Here is a 20,513-nt window from a genome sequence, read left to right on the forward strand (position 1 = left end):
AGACAGAGAGACAGCCAGTTCACACCACCATGTAACATTTTAGTCCGCAAGACACTAGCTAGCCTAATCCTTACTTTTGCGTGAACAACACTGCAGAACGTTTGGATTTCTCTCAGTGGCACGCATCAGCAGACGGAAGTCTTTGTTGGAAATGCTGAAGCGATTGGCATCATGGGATAGCGCTGCCCTCACGTCTGCTCCAGTGTACACCTGATAGTGAGGGGGAAAAAACAAGATATTTACATTTACCTTCACTATGACCCCTGCAGAGGCGGATCACATCGTTTCTAAGGGGGGTGTGTCTAAGGGGGGGGGGGGGGGTTCAAATTTCTTTTAGGGACAGATTGACGGCCCAAAGCGTTTAAGTTGAGGGTGCGAAACGCCCGAACCTCCTTGGGGGTTCAGGGGGCATGCCACCCGGAAAATGTTAATAAAAATAAGGAAAATGGAGCAATCTGAGCCAAGAAACTACCCCTAATACACCTTCCAAAAAGTTAATTTAGGAAGACAAATTTGCATACAGGCTGCTTCAAACCCTTTCTTTTTTGTCTTGTTTTTATTTTTTTATTTTATTTTTTATTTTTTTTAATTTTTATTTATTTAATATTTTTTTTGGGTGGGGAGCATCCTTCTTCATTGATCTTTTTTTAATTTTTTTTATTCTGCTTTTTATATTAATGTTTCTACCTTTTAAAAACCTTGTTTTTTAAGACTTTCTGTTCATAAACCTCTTTAAAACTACCTCCATTTTAAGACTCCTTCCTTTTTAAGACCAATTTTCTCTGATTTTTGGAGGTCTTTAATTGGGGGTTCCACTGTATACAATTGTAATTAGCAGAATTCATACAACCCAACTCCTCCAACTCGATCCACTTTTCCTGCACATCGAACCACATGGTCAGCACAGCCTCACACACACACAGAGACACACACACACACTCATACAACCCACCTCCTCCAACTCAATCCACTTCTCCTGCACGTCGAGCCACATGGTCAGCACGGCCTCGATGGTCTGCAGCTTCTTCTGCCACTTGAGCACCTCGTCAAGGAAGGAGCCGGCGGCCGAGTTGCTCTGCATGGCCTGGAGCGTCACCTGGTGGTGCTCCAGCTCCTCGAAGATCGGGTCCGTCGTCGTCAGCAGCATCAACTGGCCGTTGTCCTGGTAAATAAAAAAATTAAATTAAAAACAATTAGAGAAATTGTTTAAATCTATATTTTTCAAACTACTTAATCCTCTACATTCCATGTGAAGCATAGTGCCTCATTCTAAAGAAGACCAAGATTAGTTATGCTGAGATGTTTTCACTTTCATAAAGTGAAGAAAAAGCTGAAGAAAGCTTGCTCTGTCAGCTGCAAACACAGCCCACGTGCAAAACCTATCTTTGCAATTGCATGTTAAATAACGTCGGTCTCAATAAAACGTATCTGCCAACCAGAAAAATAAACATAGTCATCTTCTCTTACAGCTCTGTCTCAAAACATACACACACTCACTGTCAGGTCCGTATATCTTCAACAATCATTCTCTTTTTTTCTTACAAATTTTTCAACAAACAGTTAACAAATTATTCAATATCTCTCTCCGTTTTTTCTCTCTCATGCATGTATACATATCCATGCACACACACACACACGTATACAAACACACAAAATCAACCCCCCCCCCCCCCCCAACTGTCACAACTTACCTCCCCAAGGTTGAGCATAGAGGCAGGCAAGGAAGATATGGAGCTACGCTTGTTCTTGCTGTGTGACGACTGGTTGGAGATGCGACTCGTGGTTCGAGTCCCGGCAGGCGGGCGAGCAGTGGGCCCCTGGGACTGCGACATACCCGCCTCGCTCGGTGAGTACTCAGACTGGTTGTCCTGTTGGGCAGAAAGAGATATTAGCACCAGAGGTAGAAATTTAAAACACACACAAAAATGCATACATGTATACACACATACATGCATATACAGCGGAACCCCCATTTTAAGACACCCCCCCCCCCCCCCCATTTAAGACTTCCTCTGTATTAAGACCTTGTTTTCTCAGACTCGCTGTTCATAACATCTGTAAATGTACCCCCATTTTAAGACTCCCTCTTGTCTTTTTAAGACTTCCCCCCATTTTAAGACCTTGCACTTTTATCAGATTTTTCGTTCATAATCTACCTCCATTTTAAGATTCCCTTTTTAAGACCTGATTTCTCAGGTCTCAAAAAGGGCGGATCCACTGCAGATAAAAAAAAAACAACGGCAAAATTGCGCTAACCTGCATGGTTTCAGAGTTGATGGTCCTGTTGCGTGTGTGTAGTCTCATCTCAAAGATCTTGCTGAGCCAGACCTCCTCGTACGTCTTGAGTGAGGACTCTATGGCCAGGTCTTTCACCGCCCTCTGTACGATGGCTCGGACATCATCCACATGTTCTGTACAAAGTTCATAATGTACCTTCTTCTTCTTCTTCTTCGTTCATGGGCTTAGACTCCCACGTTCACTCATGTTTTTAGCACGAGTGGATTTTTACGTGTATTACTGTTTTTACCCCGCCATTCAGGCAGCATATGCCGATTTCGGGGGAGGCATGCTTGGTATTTTCGTGTTTCTATAACCCACCGAACTCTGACATGGTTTACAGGGTCTTTTCCGTGCGCACTTGGTCTTGTGCTTGCGTGTACACACGAAGGGGGTTAAGTCACTAGCAGGTCTGCACATAAGTTGACCTAGGAGATCGGAAAAATCTCCACTCTTAACCCACCAGGCGGCAGCGACCGGGATTCGAACTAACGACCTCCCGATTAGGAGGCCAACGTCTTACCACCAAGCCACTGCGCCCGTCTATAATATACCAAATTTATCAGAACACATGGGCACAACTGAAGTGGGTCTCCCAATACTGAGTATGTTGGAGGAGTGTTGCAGTGGACCTATGTTCCCCCAGGAATTCAAAGGCTTAAGTCAAGTCATGAGAACAGAACAGCTTAATCCATACAGGGAGAAATTTACTCTTTAATAAGCCCAAGTCCAAGGGCTGTCCTCTGCAACCATAAGTTTTGTCCTTACAAAAAGTGCCACAAATTGTGCAAAACTCTGCATTTCCTCAGCAGCGCCACCTTGCCTCGTTGCCTCAAAAAATCTTTCTCAAGACCAACAGTTGCTGCTTAACCCCTTCACTGCCCACCCCGTATGTAATACGTGGTCATTTTCCGTTTGTCGTACGCCCATAACCGTATCTCGTACATGGGATTTGTGTCAACAACATTTCAGGACATTTCTGAAAACTAAATGGGAGGTAACCACTGTCCAAGTACTTGTAGGGCTTCTAAACACAGTTCTTTCCCATAGACCGTTCGGATAAGTTACTACCATGTGTTGAAAACTGTGTTAGAAATGTCCAATGATCATGTCATCCTATAATAGCCAAGGGTATAAGCAAAACACATGCCAAAGATCTAAGAGATATCTCAATAAATGATCGAGCAGTGAACAGATTAGTGAACCTACCGAAGAAAGCGAAATTTTGCCCTGGCACACGGCAATACCAAAATGCTGTTATACTGTGGCAGTGAAGGGGTTAACCTCTCACAGAGTTTGTGTCACCTTTGCTTCAGTCACTTCCCCAACCCTTTTCCTAAGTTTCATCTAAACAAATTTATTTCAGATTTCACTTATGTTTCCTAAATTTCTAATTTGATGCAAACACTCCTACTCACTCTGTAGCCCCAGACTGAGCAGTTCTTTGAGCGTCATTCGTTTGAGCGTGTCGTTGTCGATGGTGAATGCACCGCCGGTGACACGCACCAGCTGCTTCCAGTGACGCGTCCTCATGGCCGGGTTGCTTAGGTCGTCAATCAGTGGCAGGCACGCCTACACAAATAAACAAATTAAAAATAATACATGTAACAATAACAATAACAATAACAATAACAATACTTTATTGTCCATTAAAATGTTACATAAAAATGGAAAATTTTCTTCAGCACACCCTGCCTGCCTGTAATTGATTATAACAACAATTGGACAAAAGGACAACACACATAAATCATAAAACATATGTAAAAGAAATTGTTTACAGTGTAGTTACTGTAAGTGGGACAGGGAGACTACTGAGTCAACCTTCACAGCAGGCTCGGCAGTTGTTGGTCTTAGATAGCGCAAGCTATTTATAGCCGACACCTGTGAATTGTAGAGTTCTGTTTGTGATAGGGTCTGGCTGCTGCGGTCTCCTTGTATTTATTTATTTTATTTATTTTTATTTTATGCAATTTATATCGCGCACATATCTCAACCACGGATTCAAGGCGCAGGGATTTATTTATGCCGTGTGAGATGGAATTTTGTACACAATATATCACGCATTCACATCGGCCAGCAAACCTCAAGCCTATTTGGGCGAGCATTCACCTTTCACGGCCTATTATTCCAAGTCACACGGGTATTTGGTGGACATTTTTATTTATGCCTATACAATTTTGCCAGGAAAGACCCTTTTGTCAATCGTGGGATCTTTAACGTGCACACCCCAATGTAGTGTACACAAAGGGACCTCGGTTTTACGTCTCATCCGAAAGACTAGCACTTGAACCCACCACCTAGGTTAGAAAAGGGGGGAGAAAATTGCTAACGCCCTGACCCAGGGTCGAACTCACAACCTCTCGCTTCCGAGGCAAGTGCGTTTAGCACTCGGCCACCCAGACCTTTATGATCTTGGTTACCTTCAAGTAACCATAACAGTTTTTATAGGGCTAAGAAATTAGCCCAAAAATTCTCTGGCCTGTTTGATTGGACTTTGCCTCTAAAGGTGATTGTTGTGTTTTGACACTCTGTTTGTTTGTTTGTTTACTTAACGCCCAGCCGACCACGAAGGGCCATATCAGGGCGGTGCTGCTTTGACATATAACGTGCGCCACACACAAGACAGAAGTCGCAGCACAGGCTTCATGTCTCACCCAGTCACATTATTCTGACACCGGACCAACCAGTCCTAGCACTAACCCCGTAATGCCAGACGCCAGGCGGAGCAGCCACTAGATTGCCAATTCTAAAGTCTTAGGTATGACCTGGCCGGGGTTCGAACCCACGACCTCCCGATCAGGGGGCGGACGCCTTACCACTAGGCCAACCGTTTGACAATCGGTTACATAAGCAATACCCAGAACTTTTGGTATGTGTCCAAGTGGAGGGATGGTGTTAAAGCCTCGCCAGATCTGAGATGGTGATGGGGGCCCGGGTAGCTCAGGTGGTAGAGCACTGGACTTGTGATCGAAAGGTCGCTGGTTCGAATCTGGGCCGGGACGGACCCAGGTCAACCTTATGTGCAGACCCAGAGACGGTATCCATCTCCCACCCCCGTGTCACCACAGTGGCACGTAAAAGACCTCGGTCATTCTGCCATAAGTGCAGATGGCTGATACCACCTAAACACGCATACACTTGTGTATCTCATCTAAAGTCGGGTAAAAAACCCGGGAACATGCCCCTAATGGCTTTGCCGTGAGGGCGTAAAACTTGAATTTCTCTGAGATGGTGAGCCAAATTTTACACAGGAAGGATTGAGCCTTTGAGAATCCACCATAATCCATTTTCTTCTTCTTCTTCAGCGTTCCAGAATTTTTTCTGGTTACGTGTGAGCTCGTTTTGCCCATTTGGGTTCCCCACAATATACTCGGAGAGCATAGTCAGCTCACTCCGCTTTCGTTGAGTAGGCATGCTGGGTATTTTCGTGTTTCCATAACCCACCGAACTCTGACATGGATTACAGGATCTTTTTCGTGCGTACTTGGTCTTGTGCTTGCGTGTACACACGGGGGTGTTCGGACACCGAGCAGAGTCTGCACACAAAGTTGACTCTGAGAAATAAATCTCTCGCCGAACGTGGGGACGAACTCACGCTGACAGCGGCCAACTGGATACAAATCCAGCGCGCTACCGACTGAGTTACATCCCCGCCCTCACCATAATCCCTTTCAGAACAAAACAACTACAACACTTTACCTGTATGGTTGTGATGGACTCATGGAGACCCATGTAGACGTCCCAGGTGAGAATGTCGTCAGGCAAACCCCTGACAACAACAACTTACCTGTATGGTTGTGATGGACTCATGCAGGCCCTTGTACACGTCCCAGGTGAGAACGTCGTCGGGCAAACCCCGCACGATCTCCAGCTGCTTGTTGGTCTCCTCCCGCAGAAACTTGGTGTTCATCTTCTGCCAGCGATGCCGCTTCCACTCGGACTGCTGGTCGTCGATCACACGCACTGTCTCCCACACCTGTTTCAGGTTGTTCAGCTCGTGGCGACACCTGGTGGACATATCCAGAAAATATTCTTAAAGCTTCATGCAAAGAACAATCCTGACTGAGACAAGGTCCCCCTCACAAATATGAAAAGCCATCTTTATTGTCAGCCAAAAATCAAAATCTACTCAGAAAAGCGGGAGGGTTGCTGCAGTTTCTTCATTTTAAGTTAATTATCCTTCGACAATAGATCTGAGACACCCAAAGCACACACCCCCCCCTTACACACACACACACACACACACCCTCAAATACACACACCCCCTCACACACACACACACATACACACCCTCTCCCCCTTCTACTCACGAAGGCAGGATGGTAAAGTCGACAACGTTAGCTTCCAGGAGTTCCTGTAGCTCTATGAGGTCCTGGGCCTCATTCTCCAGCACCACCAGACGCTTGCTGTAGTTGTCGATGATGAGGTAGGCCTCGCTGATGCTGCACTCGCGGTTGTACACGTCCGAGTTCTCCAGGTCGTGCTGCAGTCCCATCACCCTCTGCGAGAACGTCTCCAGATCCTGAAAACAGAAAAAGTTTTTGTCAATAGGTGCAAAAGTATCTGATACAGGGTGACCTGACCAACATTGCTACCCTCTGAAATACTAATACAGTGGAACCCCCCTTTTAAGACTTAAAAAATCAGGTCTTAAAAAGGAGGGAATCTTAAAATGGGGGTAAATTTACAAAGGCTATGAACAGAGTCTGAGAAAACAGGGTCTAAAAAGGGAGGGAGTCTTAAAATGGGATTCCACTGTAACTTCCACATGTGTTCAGCAAATTGATTCATATTTGGTGTTTACAGCAGTCCCTCTCATGAACGGACACCCTTGGGCCATAGCAAAACTGTCCGTACATTGCAGGTGTCTGGTCACGGGAGGGGTGACCACACCACCCCCTCCCCCATATATACACTCACACAGAGACACACAAACAACAGGATTGAGTCTATGCTAATCACTTCTTGTGGCTACTAAACAATAAACTCCTAATACTTCTTTAAACGTTCTGTAAAAATGATTTGTATGAAAAGTGTTGAAAAGAAGAGATAAAATAAATCCTCAAGGCAGTGAACACACTCACCATGCACTGACATACGAAAGCAGCCACACAAACACAGCACAGAGGAGCGTGTGCAGATGCTTTGCAAGAATAAGCTTGAAACCCAGTTTGAATAAATAGCAGCAGATAGAGCTGCATGTCATAATCATGTAATTTATTTTTCATCTTGTCTGGCTTTATTGACTGCATGCCGATCATGTGGCATGGCAGTGACTTTTCACTCTTCAGTCGGAAATACACTGTACATAACACAGCTCCCACTCTCCCTCACTAATGCCTACCCCAAGCCGTGACAACTGATGCTTGGAAATTGTGTGGAAGAGTACACCTCTCTATTTCTCTCCAATGCTCTTCCTGCTGACATGCAGTGACACCGGACACCCCACAGAGTTTAGCCAGCTCCCCTCCACCCCCCCCCCCCCCCCCCCCCGCCTCCCTCTCTCTCTCACTCCCTCCAGCCATGTACTGTTGGGCTGTGGCCAGAGAGGTCAGCACTCAGAGCAAAACCAGTTGACTGTGTCGTAACTTTTGACACAGCAAGACAACTGAAGGGTTCACAGATTAGGCAACCGATTCACTGGTCAAGGCTGAGGGAAAACAAGAGTATCTTGTCAATGAAAGAGGTTACACACAGACACACGATGCTGAGAACTGTGGCCGGTTTTTCACTCTCTTTCGCTCAGGACCTTCATCGACTGTGGTTTCTGTTGTTTACGTCCAACAGACAAGAATAAAGAGCACAGTGCAGTTTCATGTTGGCATCTTCGCATGTACTCCACTCCTGACCAAAACTACCCCCCCTCCTGATGGGTACAGGTGCACTCAAGTTACCAGTGACTGTCGTCACGCCATTGCGGCTGTGATCTTTGCACCAAGAGCCGGACTGCTCTGTTATCGATTTTGTTGTGGTGAAAATTTGACGATGGTCTGTCCGTACATTGGAGGTATGACCTGCTGTTGGGACCGAAAATGAGTGTCCGTGTCCACGTTTTGCAGGTGTCCGTTTAAGGGGGGGCAAATATAGAAGGAAAACACTCGGTGCCGAGCAAATGTGTCCGTACATGTCAGGTGTCCGCTCACGCCGGGGGCCGTACATTGCAGGGATTGCTGTACTAACTTCAGATTTTGGATGATAATATCATAAAGTTTCAACCTTGTGCAATGCCAACTAAATACATGTGAAGGAAATCAAACAGCTAACAACTGAGTCATGCCGAGTTAGCATTTGTTCCCTCCACGATACACGGAAGCCAACCAGATACACATGGAAAGTGTATTGCACGGGGTTAACACAGCTCACAAACCAGAGAACAGTTGACTTCGTGAATGGGAGCTAGTTTAGCAGCACAATTGACGACTGTCCATCGAGGAGAAAGGTCGATGTTAATCGCGCGGGAGGATAAAATGCCCGGAGAGAATGCAGTAGAAGGTTCCAGCCCTTACTTGTGTTTTCGGAGACGTGATCGTCAAAGCACTTTAACAGGTAACTTTAATAGGCATTCGAATATCGATATTTTGGGTATTGCGTAAGCTGAACCGATTAACATTGCAGAAACTAGTTCGTAGAGGACAGATTGTAAAAACAAGATGTCCGCTCTTCATTTTTGTGCAGTGCGTCCAGTAACCTGTCCATAAGAAGAGGATTGCGGCCAGATGCTGGGGAAGAATAATAATCTGAGAAGCCGCCGAATAATATCTTATTTCTATGGATCAGTTTAGCTGAAGTTCGACGGGACTTTCAAGAAGCTAGCAGTGAGGTTACAGTCCGGATAGTTGGACCCGAGAGGTCACAGGACGAAGTGAACTGGTTAGGTCGAGATCGCCAGTCGGAGAATTAAGTACACCGCTACTTTTTCCAAGTGAAGGACATATCTGCAGTTTTTTGTGTGTATTCTAGCTGAGCTAAGCCATGTTCAGGAGAACCTATTTAATTAAGATATAATTAGTGTTTAGCATCTAGATCAGATGGTTGCCGCAGTTTGGTGAGAATCCTAACTGTGAACAGTGACTGTAGTTTTTCTACTTACACACTAGCCGTGTGTCGGTATTGTACTGTGGATATCGTGTGCCTGTGATTTCACGGACTGTGTGTGTGTTTTTTCTGTCTACCTCACGGGTAGCGATTTTGATACACTCGGGGTAATATTATGGTTAGTTTGCGCACGGGATATCTTTCTATTCATGATTGTGTGTATATGTGTGTATGTATCATAACTTATTAACTGTATCCTTGAATTTACCCAATACAGTGGAGGGAACTTATAATTGGAGTTGTTGTTTGTTCCTCCATGATAGCATATTAGCGCATTTGCATTCATTCACAATACACCCAACTTTATTCGCACACCTGTGAAATACTGACAGACTCTACCTGAAGTTACTAGAACGAGAAATGTCTAAATATCTCCCGCAATGCCGCCTAAACACACCCAACTTCATCACACATGTGTGACATGCTGGCAGACTCTTCCTGAACCAAAAAACAAGAATGGTAAGTTATTTAGGCTCTTTCTGTAGTTACTAGAACAAGACATGGTTAGAAACCTCCAGCAACGCCCCCCCCCCCCCCCAAAAAAAAACCAACCTTTATTCACACACCTGTGAAATACTAACAGACCCTTCCTGAAGTTACTAGAAAACATTGTCTAAAACCTCCAGCAATGCCACCTTTTATCAAACATACATCATTCAGAAAAGATTTCAAAAACATAAGCACAGAGGAAGTGATCAGCAGTCAAGTGACTAAAGGGAAATAACTTCAATCATTTCTGATGATTACCATAAACACACCCTACTTTATCACTTACCTGTGAAATGCTGGCTGACTCTTCCTGAATGCGTGGTCCCAGCCTCTGCTTGGCGAGCGACACCTTGGTCTTCAGATTGTTCCAGCGGCCAGGTGCAGCAGAGAACAGGTACTGGGTCTTCTCTGGCAGGATCTGACCGTACTTCTTCAGTAGCAGAACCGTGCGATGCATTGCCGCAAACTTTCCGTCCATCTCGGACTGCTGGGCAGACACCTGTTACATAGAAAAGAAAAAAATTGAGGTAAGACCAGACTGACTGACTATTGCTATTTAACTTCCTTGCAAGCTATTCAACCTAAAAGGGACATGATTGGTGAGACTATGATCAGGTAAGAACTGAGTTTCTCTTCAGCTTTTTAAAGCTGAGCAGATCTCAACAGCAAAATATTTGACACACACACACACACACACACACACACACACACACACACTGCTAACTCAGAGAGTGAGGAAGGAATAGGCTCAAGTTCAAGTTCAAAGCAGAACCTGTTTATTTACTACTCCTCTCTCCTACTCATTGACCTAATACTCTCAAAAATATCTGAACACTGAAACCTCTTTTTCAGATTTCCTTTCTCTTAAGATCTTGTATTCTTAGACTTTCCCTTTAAATTGTCTGTGAATGCTGATGAATTTTAAGACTTCTTCTAATCAAGACTTGCAATTTCAGACTTATGACAGTCCTAGAATGTAAGGTCCAATGTACTATTTTGCTGAGAACAAACCTCGTTGAAAAGCCGCATCATCTTCATGAAACTGGCCGTGTCGCGTTCCTCGCCCGTGATGCTCTCGATCTCAGGTTCGATCCTCTTCAGGAACCTGTCCAAATCCTCCAGCATGGCGGTCACCTGCAGACACAGCAAACTGTTTATTGATCTACATCTAGCCGAAGTTGAAAAAACATGCTTCTGGGGATAACATTGTGTAAGCACAAACCTGAACACACAGACAGCCACCAGACATAAACAAAGAGACAGAAACGACACAGACAGACAAAAAAAGACAGGCAGACTGACACACACTCAAACAATGCACAGAGAGAGAGAGAGAGAGAGAGAGAGAGAGAGAGAGAGAGAGAGAGAGAGAGAGAGAGAGAGAGAGAGAGAGAGGGAGGGAGGGAGGGAGGGAGGGAGGGAGGGAGGGAGAGAGAGAGAGAGAGAGAGAGAGAGAGAGAGAGAGAGAGAGAGAGAGAGAGAGAGAGAGAGTGGCAAATACATAAACTCTCTCAAACACACACACAGACACACACACACAAACACACACACACACACATCCTCCACATACACACACACACTTTGATTATGACCAAACAGGTCAAACAGGTAAAAACGACGGTGACTCACCTGGTCAGACAGGTACTTGGTGAAAGTCCATATCCACTTGCTAGCATAGGTGGTGAGCACCTGTTTGATGGGCTGCAGGTCCACCCTCAGCCACCCCACCGAGTGGTACTCCTCCAGCCCCTGCACCTCGTCTCTCGCCGTCTGCAACGTACACAATAGAGAAAACTACTTGTAGCTTGGCACCTGAACAAATTCCCATACTGGTTACATTTTGGTTTCCTTGTGTTGTACTGGTATATTGCTTACCAGTATACTGACATTTTAGCATGAGAGTTTGGCTAGTTTTCCATCTTCTTCTTCTTCTTCTTTGTTCATGGGCTTAGACTCCCACGTTCACTCATGTTTTTAGCACGAGTGGATTTTTACGTGTATGACCGTTTTTACCCCGCTAGTTCAGCAATTCCGTGAATTGGGCAAGACATATACAACATGTACAAATGTTCATCTGCCTACCCTGTAGATGTCAATCTCATTGTCAAACTCATCCAGCGATGGCACGTTGCGTTTCTCTCCCTCTGTGGCATTCTTGGGGGTGAGGAAAGTCCGCTCTGCGTTTTCGTACACTTCCTGCGACATGGCACTTCTTGCTGATGATGCTCTGAAACAAAATGCAGACAGCAGGTCAAAATGTGAAATTAGTATTATTCCAATGCTGGGAAATTCGGGTCGCTTCCTCCAAGTGGAAAGCTAGCAGCAACAGAGCCGTGCTACCCAGGTGTGTGCATGTTTAGGGGTAATCAGCCGCCTACACTTATGGCAGAATGACCGAGGTCTTTTACATGCCACTGTGGTGACATGGGGGTGGGACATGGATACCGTCTCTGAGCATGCACATAAAGTTGAACCGTGTCCGTCCCTGGGGGGATTCGAATCTGTGACATTAGGATCACAAGTCCAGTGCTCTACATACTCAGCTACCCAGGCCCCTAATGGCACCACATCACACATTACTGCTCCCTCTCCCTCAAAATGGAAGTTTATGAAAAACAAAACAAAAGCATGAAGAAGGATGCTCACCTCTTATTAAAAAGAAAAAAAAAGAAAAGAAGAAAACAGTAAAAGGAGGGTTTGAAGCAGCCTGCATGCAACTGGGGCACACACAAAAAAAGAAGAAAAAAAAAAAGTTTATTGTGTTCAACGTGCTTTAAATGAGTACAAGTGTACCTTGAAGCCTGGGAGGAGCGGTCGGTCTGGACGGGGGGCTGTGGGACATGCTGCTTATCCACCTTGGCTGCCGTGGCAACACGCAGAGGGTTTGGCGTCTTGAGGCCATTGAGGAAGTCCTGGAAGGTCTGGTTGACGTCTTGTTGCCATAGGAACGCATACTCCTTGAACACTTCCAGAAGTTTCTGTGAACAGGAAGCCAGTGTAAACACAGGTTATCCATACATGGTCCTTGTTGGTTTCCTTGTCATAAACATCTTTTTTAAAGGGAGATTGGCCTCAAAAATGGTGTTTTTTTTCTTTTTTTTCCTGCAAAAGCATCTGCTCAATTCAGGTGGGTATCTCAAATGGTAATCAGATAGTGTAAAAAAATTATAAAAAAATGTTTTCTTCTTCTTCTTCTGCGTTCGTGAGCTGAAGCTCCCACGTACACTCGTGGGTTTTTTTTGCACGAGTGGAATTTTACGTGTATGACCGTTTTTTACCCCGCCATTTAGGCAGCCATACGCCGCTTTCGGAGGAAGCATGCTGGGTATTTTTGTGTTTCTATAACCCACCGAACTCAGACATGGATTACAGGATCTTTTTCGTGCGCACTTGGTCTTGTGCTTGCGTGTACACACGGGGGTGTTCGGACACCGAGGAGAGTCTGCACACAAAGTTGACTCTGAGAAATAAATCTCTCGCCGAACGTGGGGACGAACTCACGCTGACAGCGGCCAACTGGATACAAATCCAGCGCGCTACTGACTGAGCTACATCCCCCCCCCCCCAAAAAAAAAAAATTTTTTTTTTCCATTCTACACCTTTCTCTCTTCTTCTTGTCGTTCGCTGCAGGCAGGTTTCACAATCTTCAATCACAGACTTCCTTTTTTTTCAACAAAATCAATCTTGACAGAGATCTTTGAAATAGTGTTTTTATTAAAGCCTTACATCCTCCTGGATGGAATCAAGACAAAAACTTGTATGGAGACGCATTCTTGTCGACATAATGTGATAGCTTGTTACAGTACTCTATCAAACAAAGGGATAGACGTAAACAGAATTGGGTAACGATTTATTCAAAGAATATTGTCCAGAGGCTTTAATAAATTAAGCAATAACAATGCAAGCAAAATATCATTTCCGAGCTCAGTGAAAAAGCAGCAAATAAGGACTAATTATGGGAATTCCGTTCTTCTGAACTGCTATTTCGCTGTGATGCACGTCATGAGCATACCTTCAAAAGTAACAATGTTAATTGCACTCCATTTCTCACTTTAAAAAAAAAGTAGAATCATTGACCAATAGAAAAAAACGAGTTTGGAATTTTTTTTGCATATTCTTGGGGAATAAATACCTGAAAATGTAACCCTACCCTCTAAATGGTGACATCATGACAGCGAAAAAAAATATACAGAACAAGTCATGTGAAGCGATAATAAAACATTAAGTTGGTTTGAAACTAAAAGATCAACATTGGAATCAGGGACGAGTCATTAACAATGCTAGTGAGATTTGGCTAGCCGAAACCAGAAGACCGAGACGGGTTGCCTCCGCGAAGCATATGAACAAAACGGGCGATTTTTCTCATTTGAGCAGATTTTCACACTAAGCATGACATATCTGTTTATACATTGGGATCCAGGAAATCCAAAGGATACAATGCAATAACTTTTGAATCTGTAATCAAAAGTGTTATTGTTATTTGCAATTTTTAGAATGTTATGTACCAAATTTTATAATACATTTCATAACTTGACGAAATGTAAAACAAGTCGCGTAAATCGATATAAAAACATGTAGTCAATCTATAGGCATCAAATTGAAGGATAAACTAAAAAAAAAAAAACAGTCCGATCGGCGAGACTAAATTCAGATAGTCTCGGCTAACCATACCCGAAAACCGTCACGGATCACACTCATCTCCGCGAAGCATACTCAACCTGTTTTCTTTAATTCTGAACGCGTTTTTAAAGTAAACATAACATATGTATATATATATTTTAAATCAGGAGAAGATAAGAAGTACAATGCAGTAGTGTTTGAATCTGTAATGAAATATTCGTTTTTGATGACAATTTTAATGAGCGAACTAATTCACTTATTTTCAAGCTACCTGGCTCAAATGCAATATCAAAGTCCCGACTTAATCAAAGATTACTTAACAGGTCCGCCTCAACTATCACAAAAACGGAAATGACGTCATCAAAGACTGTGGCAGAGTACCTTAACGCAGTCCTAGTATATCCACTACTGACTGAACTGTGGCATAGTACCTGGACGCAGTCCCAGTATATCCACTACAGACTGAACTGTGGCATAGTACATGGACGCTGTCCCAGTATATCCACTACAGACTGAACCTTAATGTCTTGCATTTTCTACAACTACTCTGCACACATAAGAAAACCCAACCCCTCTCGCACGCACACATGCAAGTACGCACGCATCAACACTCACGCATCAACACTCACACACACACACACACACACATAAGCTAACACAAACGAACACGTGCGCACAACGCTCGCGCGCACGCTTACACACACACACACACACACACACACACACACACACACACACACACGCACGCACGCACACACACACACACACACACACAAACGAACACGTGCGCGCAACGCTCGGCCGCACGCACGCACACACACACACACACACACACACACAGCTAGATAATACATCATCTGATATGTTTCCTTGTTCATATGCTTTTTTCAAGTCATAAACGTAAACAATGAATGGTTTTACTGGGATTTTGTGCAGCGTTTTGTATTATCTGCGTTGTTGTCGGATTTAAATACTCTCTCAAAAACTGGGTATCTAATCACGACCGATAAGATTTTCCCCTTTTCGATTAAAAAGTACAATGAGATTTAGTCAGAACCATAACATTATTCTTCCAAAAACACTTATTAACATCCATGTAAAAGAAACACAACTCTGTTCATCAAATTATCTCACCCTTTGCAAGAAACGTATGGCGAAGGCACATTTCGCGCCGCGGTGCAGATGACGCAATTAACTCTCGTGACGAAACGATTGGTTCGTGACGTCGCGTCATCAACCGTTCATGAATGGCCCTTGTATGAATGGCATTCTTTCTGTTGGGATGACGTGTGAACCTCATCATTAGTGACTTGGAAAATCGGTCGGATTTAGGTATCCCCGAAGTCGGTCGGAATTGGATACACTTACCCTACACTCTTCCACACTGACAGGCGCGCGCGCACGTACGCACGCACATATGCAACAATAACAATGACAAAAATCAAACTTTTAAAAGCACTTGAAAGTTAATAAACAAAGCAACTATTGATTCCCTACGATTATATGATCGTGACTGGCTCTCTTTCCAAGTTGGAACGTTTTCAATCTGCTGTCTGACGTCATCAAAGTGTTGAAAAACGTACGGCGATGTCTATAAAACTCTCACTTGACCACAACATTCACAATGCAGTGCATTCAAGGATTGAAAAAAAACACTGGCGTTGATCAGACACAGTCACTGAATGTTGTTATTTTACAAATGAATCTGCTTAACATTTGGTAAGAAATGACCGTCAATAGTGCCGGGCGGTCGTGAGAATTCAAGGTTTTCAGAGACAGACAGTAAATAACGTGCTCTGAAATAAACACATGCCGAAAAATTCTTTAGTCAGCCAGTTGATCATCTGCCTGACAACGGATAGGAAGTATAAAATTGGTCGCATCATGGCAATTTGCTGTGTATGGCGGTCATAGCAGACGATTTGTCTTCAGGACGGTCGTGAGAAAAAATGAGACAGACACCTTGCCCGAGTGACTAGACAGTAAATAACGTGCTCTGAAATAACCACATGCCGAAAAATTCTTTAGTCAGCCAGTTGATCATCTGCCTGACAACGGATAGGAAGTGTAAAATTGGTTGCATCATGACAATTTGCTGTGTATGGCGGTTATAGCAGACGATTTGTCTGCAGGGCGGTCGTGAGAAAAAATGAGACAGACACCTTGCCCGAGTTACTAGACAGTAAATAACGTGCTCTGAAATAAACACATGCCGAAAGATTCTTTAGTCAGCCAGTTGATTATCTGCCTGACAACGGATAGGAAGTGTAAAATTGGTTGCATCATGACAATTTGCTGTGTATGGCGGTTATAGCAGACGATTTGTCTGCAGGGCGGTCGTGAGAAAAAATGAGACAGACACCTTGCCCGAGTGACAAAATGACCAAGCGCAAGTAGAATAAGCCGTAGTTAGCCTTTCAAAACCCTTTCATGTCGTGATTTGATGGAAATTGCTACTTATTAAAAGCATGTTACGTCCAAACCTTTTAACAGCCATTCCAACTGAACAGATTTGTAATTAACGTTTTTGAGACAGACACATTTAGGAAAAAGACCGTTTACTTCACATGCGATTGTATCGACTAAACATAAACACATTCATTGTTTTTTTTAACTAAGTGTGTTCATCTATCTCTGTTCTTTGGTTTCTAATGTACTTTTCACTGGATTTCTTTGAGTGTTTTTGTACTGGTGCCTTTGTCTATTGCAATGTGGCTAAAAAGGGAAATCGTGTCTGTCTCATTTCTCACGACCGACCTACCTTTTTCGCTGGTGGGGAATACAAATTTGACTTAAATTCGATCAAAGTTTATTTTTCATATGTAAATTCCGAAGACATTCGACACAGACCAGTGAAAATTCACGACTAAACAAAACGAAACATTTTATTTAATATCAAAGTCAGGGACATACCCGACTCTGAAGACTGTGAAACCTGTCTGCACCTTTCTCTCAAAACATAGACAAGAAAACGACTGTTTAATCAGATCAGAAGCTTTTGTTGAGAACAATCAGTGAAGATTTTGAATTCTACGTCGTCATGGAATTTTGGCATAACTCATTTTATACATCTTTTCAGTAAAAGGCCAAAACTAATTATTTTTATCATGAAATAGTGTGTATATGTGTACCTGGTATGGATAGAAAGATAAAAGAATGTTAAATCTTGTATTGTCCATCGTATTTTAGAGAATATTTCTCATGGAGAATGATTTACTAAGTCTTATAAGCACAAAAACATCAATATCGCCAAGAATCAAGTTACGCCAAATTTCCAGGACGACAAACAAACAAAAAAAACTGAACTCTGTGGTTCGCTCTATATGGGCTGTGATAACACCTGTGATCGGTGGGTTATAGAAACACGAAAATACCCAGCATGCTTCCTCCGAAAACGGCGTATGGCTGCCTAAATGGCGGGGTAAAAAGCGGTCATACACGTAAAATTCCACTCGTGCAAAAAACACGAGTGTACGTGGGAGTTTCAGCCCACGAACGCAGAAGAAGAAGAAGAAGAAGTTCTTTAAAAAATACGGCTGTGCACAGAGAGCACCGTTCATTTTGGGTGTGTGACCAAGTGGAGGGATGGTCTTATCCCATGTGAAAGCCTGACTAGATCTGAGACTTTTTTCACCAGGCGGCGTGGGCCTTTAAACACGTACTTGCAGCCCAAGAGGAATCACTGTCCATTCTACTGACCTTGCATTCTTCAGCGTTGTCGTCCACGAGCTGTGTGATGTCTGACAGCAGTTGCTTCACTTCCTCGTCAGCCGCAACGTAGTCCTCGTACGATCCCTGTCACAATTTCAATATTTATCAGCTGATTTTCAAACATGAAAGATACAATAACAAAAATGTAAAATGCAAAACATGTTAACTCCTTCTGTGACCTTGACCTTGGGAATAGCACAGTAAATAGACGATGTTCTGAAATAACTGTCAGGTTTGTATTGGTTGCGAAAGAGTGAATACTCTTGCTTAACTCTTAACGTCCTGTACCGCGCGGTTCCGCTTGACGTCAATAATCCTGAACCGCGCGGTACCGCGCGTTCTCTGCTAGTGTCATTAAACAAGAGTTACCAGCCTTCCGATGCTCTCCTGCATTGGAAAACAGCTTTAGTCCTTCGATGCACATGGCATGGCTGCCGGTCGTTTTTTCTCAGGACTTTTGAATGTGATTTCGATTTTTGTGGACGGATTTTGTTTGGATTTTTTGTGTTAGCTTTCAAAATTCAACATGGAGACGAGTGATAGTGATAGTGACACGTCTTTTCACGGGTTTGAGGTAAGAAATGTGGAGAATGACTTCGATGGTGGTGATGATGATAGTGGACAGAGTGATCTATGGTAAAAAAAAATATCAAGTAAATCCATCCATAAACAATAAAAATATGATTTTTTTATTGAACACACCCAAATTTTGTCTCTTTTTCCCAAATCCTTATAGGATTTGCACTGGGACATGCAAAAAACCTTACAGGACGTTAAGAGTTAAAGTGAGTCCCACATTGACATTATTGGCCGGTCAGTAGCGAGAGGTGTGTCTGAAACACATGGGCAAGTAGCACTCTTTCACAACCCATACAACCGGCACGGTTGGCCTAGTGGTAAGGCGTCCGCCCCGTGATCGGGAGGTCGTGGGTTCGAACCCCGGCCGGGTCATACCTAAGATTTTAAAATTGGCAATCTAGTGGCTGCTCCGCCTGGCGTCTGGCATTATGGGGTTAGTGCTAGGACTGGTTGGTCCGGTGTCAGAATAATGTGACTGGGTGAGACATGAAGCCTGTGCTGCGATTTCTGTCTTGTGTGTGGCGCACGTTAAATGTCAAAGCAGCACCGCCCTGATATGGCCCTTCGTGGTCGGCTGGGCGTTAAGCAAACAAACAAACAAACAAACAACCCATACAAACCTGACAGGGGGATAGGAAATAACTCATTTGGTAGCAGCTCTGGCTTTGGAACCAGCTATTGGCTTGGGTTTGAACCCCCACATTTGGTGAGGGATTTATTTCCCAGTCAACTTTGCGCAGATTCTCCTCGGTGTCCGAACACCCCCTGTGTGCACGCATGCGCATGATAAAAAACCCAAGTTCACAGCAAAAGTCTGAGGGCTTGGAAACACGAGTACACGCATGCAGGGATACAAAATGATAAAGGGTAGCGCTGTACCGTATTGAAACTCGTTTTCCCCAGTGACAAAGCAGCCTGAACTTCCATGAGGGGAACCTTACAGGACTATACAAAATCTTATCCTTGTCCTTATCAAGAGCAATTGATGGGGTTCACCCATTAGTCTTGATCTCACCTTTGCCCCCAGCATCTTCACAAGGCGCCCCCTGGCTACAAAAGCAGCCAGCCAGCGCTGCACGAGTTCTTGCACGCTGACAACGGACGACGTCTGGTCCAGTGGAGGTCTGAAGGCAACGTTGTTTTCAATCAGCTCAAGGCGAATGGTCAGGATGGGCAGAGTTCTCTCCTCATCATCCTCGTCATTGTCGTCAGGCTGTAAAGAGAAAAATGAGTTGTAGATTATTAATCTAAATTAAAAAAACAAAAAACACTGTCCATCGTCCATTTTGTCCATTATTGTCAGGCTGTAAAGAAAAGGCTATATAAACAGTCTTGTCATTGCTACGGCCATCTTGGAGACATTCTGGAACAAGTCACAGCAACATTTCTTTATTATTTTGTGTCTGTCGTGTCTCTTGTTTGTCCTCTTTAAAGACAGTTAGGTCGAGGCTCCTGTGACCGGCACGGTTGGCCTTGTGGTAAGGCGTCCGCCCCGTGATCGGGAGGTCGTGGGTTCGAACCCCGGCCGGGTCATACCTAAGGCTTTAAAATTGGCAATCTAGTAGCTGCTCCGCCTGGCGTCTGGTGTTATGGGGTTAGTGCTAGGACTGGTTGGTCAGAATAATGTGACTGGGTGAGACATGAAGCCTGTGCTGCGACTTCTGTCTTGTGTGTGGCGCAGAATTATATGTCAAAGCAGCACCGCCCTGATATGGCTCTTCGTGGTCGGCTGGGCGTTAAGC

General features: G+C 44.1%; 1 protein-coding gene across 1 annotated transcript in view; it reads right to left on the minus strand.

The window, feature by feature from the left end:
* The window catches only part of LOC138973447 (uncharacterized), a 156,037-nt gene that overhangs the window by 109,885 nt on the left and 25,639 nt on the right, over nt 1-20,513 (minus strand). The window contains exons 20-33 of the mRNA XM_070346168.1: nt 19,787-19,984; nt 18,181-18,276; nt 12,655-12,839; nt 11,944-12,088; nt 11,491-11,631; nt 10,873-10,995; nt 10,148-10,360; nt 6,588-6,799; nt 6,065-6,284; nt 3,696-3,849; nt 2,257-2,411; nt 1,692-1,868; nt 953-1,162; nt 75-210 (exon numbers count right to left, since the gene is read on the minus strand). Of these exons, the coding sequence (XP_070202269.1) occupies nt 75-210; nt 953-1,162; nt 1,692-1,868; nt 2,257-2,411; nt 3,696-3,849; nt 6,065-6,284; nt 6,588-6,799; nt 10,148-10,360; nt 10,873-10,995; nt 11,491-11,631; nt 11,944-12,088; nt 12,655-12,839; nt 18,181-18,276; nt 19,787-19,984 (2,365 nt within the window). The remainder of the gene's footprint in view (nt 1-74; nt 211-952; nt 1,163-1,691; nt 1,869-2,256; nt 2,412-3,695; nt 3,850-6,064; nt 6,285-6,587; nt 6,800-10,147; nt 10,361-10,872; nt 10,996-11,490; nt 11,632-11,943; nt 12,089-12,654; nt 12,840-18,180; nt 18,277-19,786; nt 19,985-20,513) is intronic.

This window comes from Littorina saxatilis, linkage group LG8 (genome assembly GCF_037325665.1).
Source record: "Littorina saxatilis isolate snail1 linkage group LG8, US_GU_Lsax_2.0, whole genome shotgun sequence".
Taxonomy (NCBI): Eukaryota; Metazoa; Mollusca; class Gastropoda; order Littorinimorpha; family Littorinidae; genus Littorina; species Littorina saxatilis.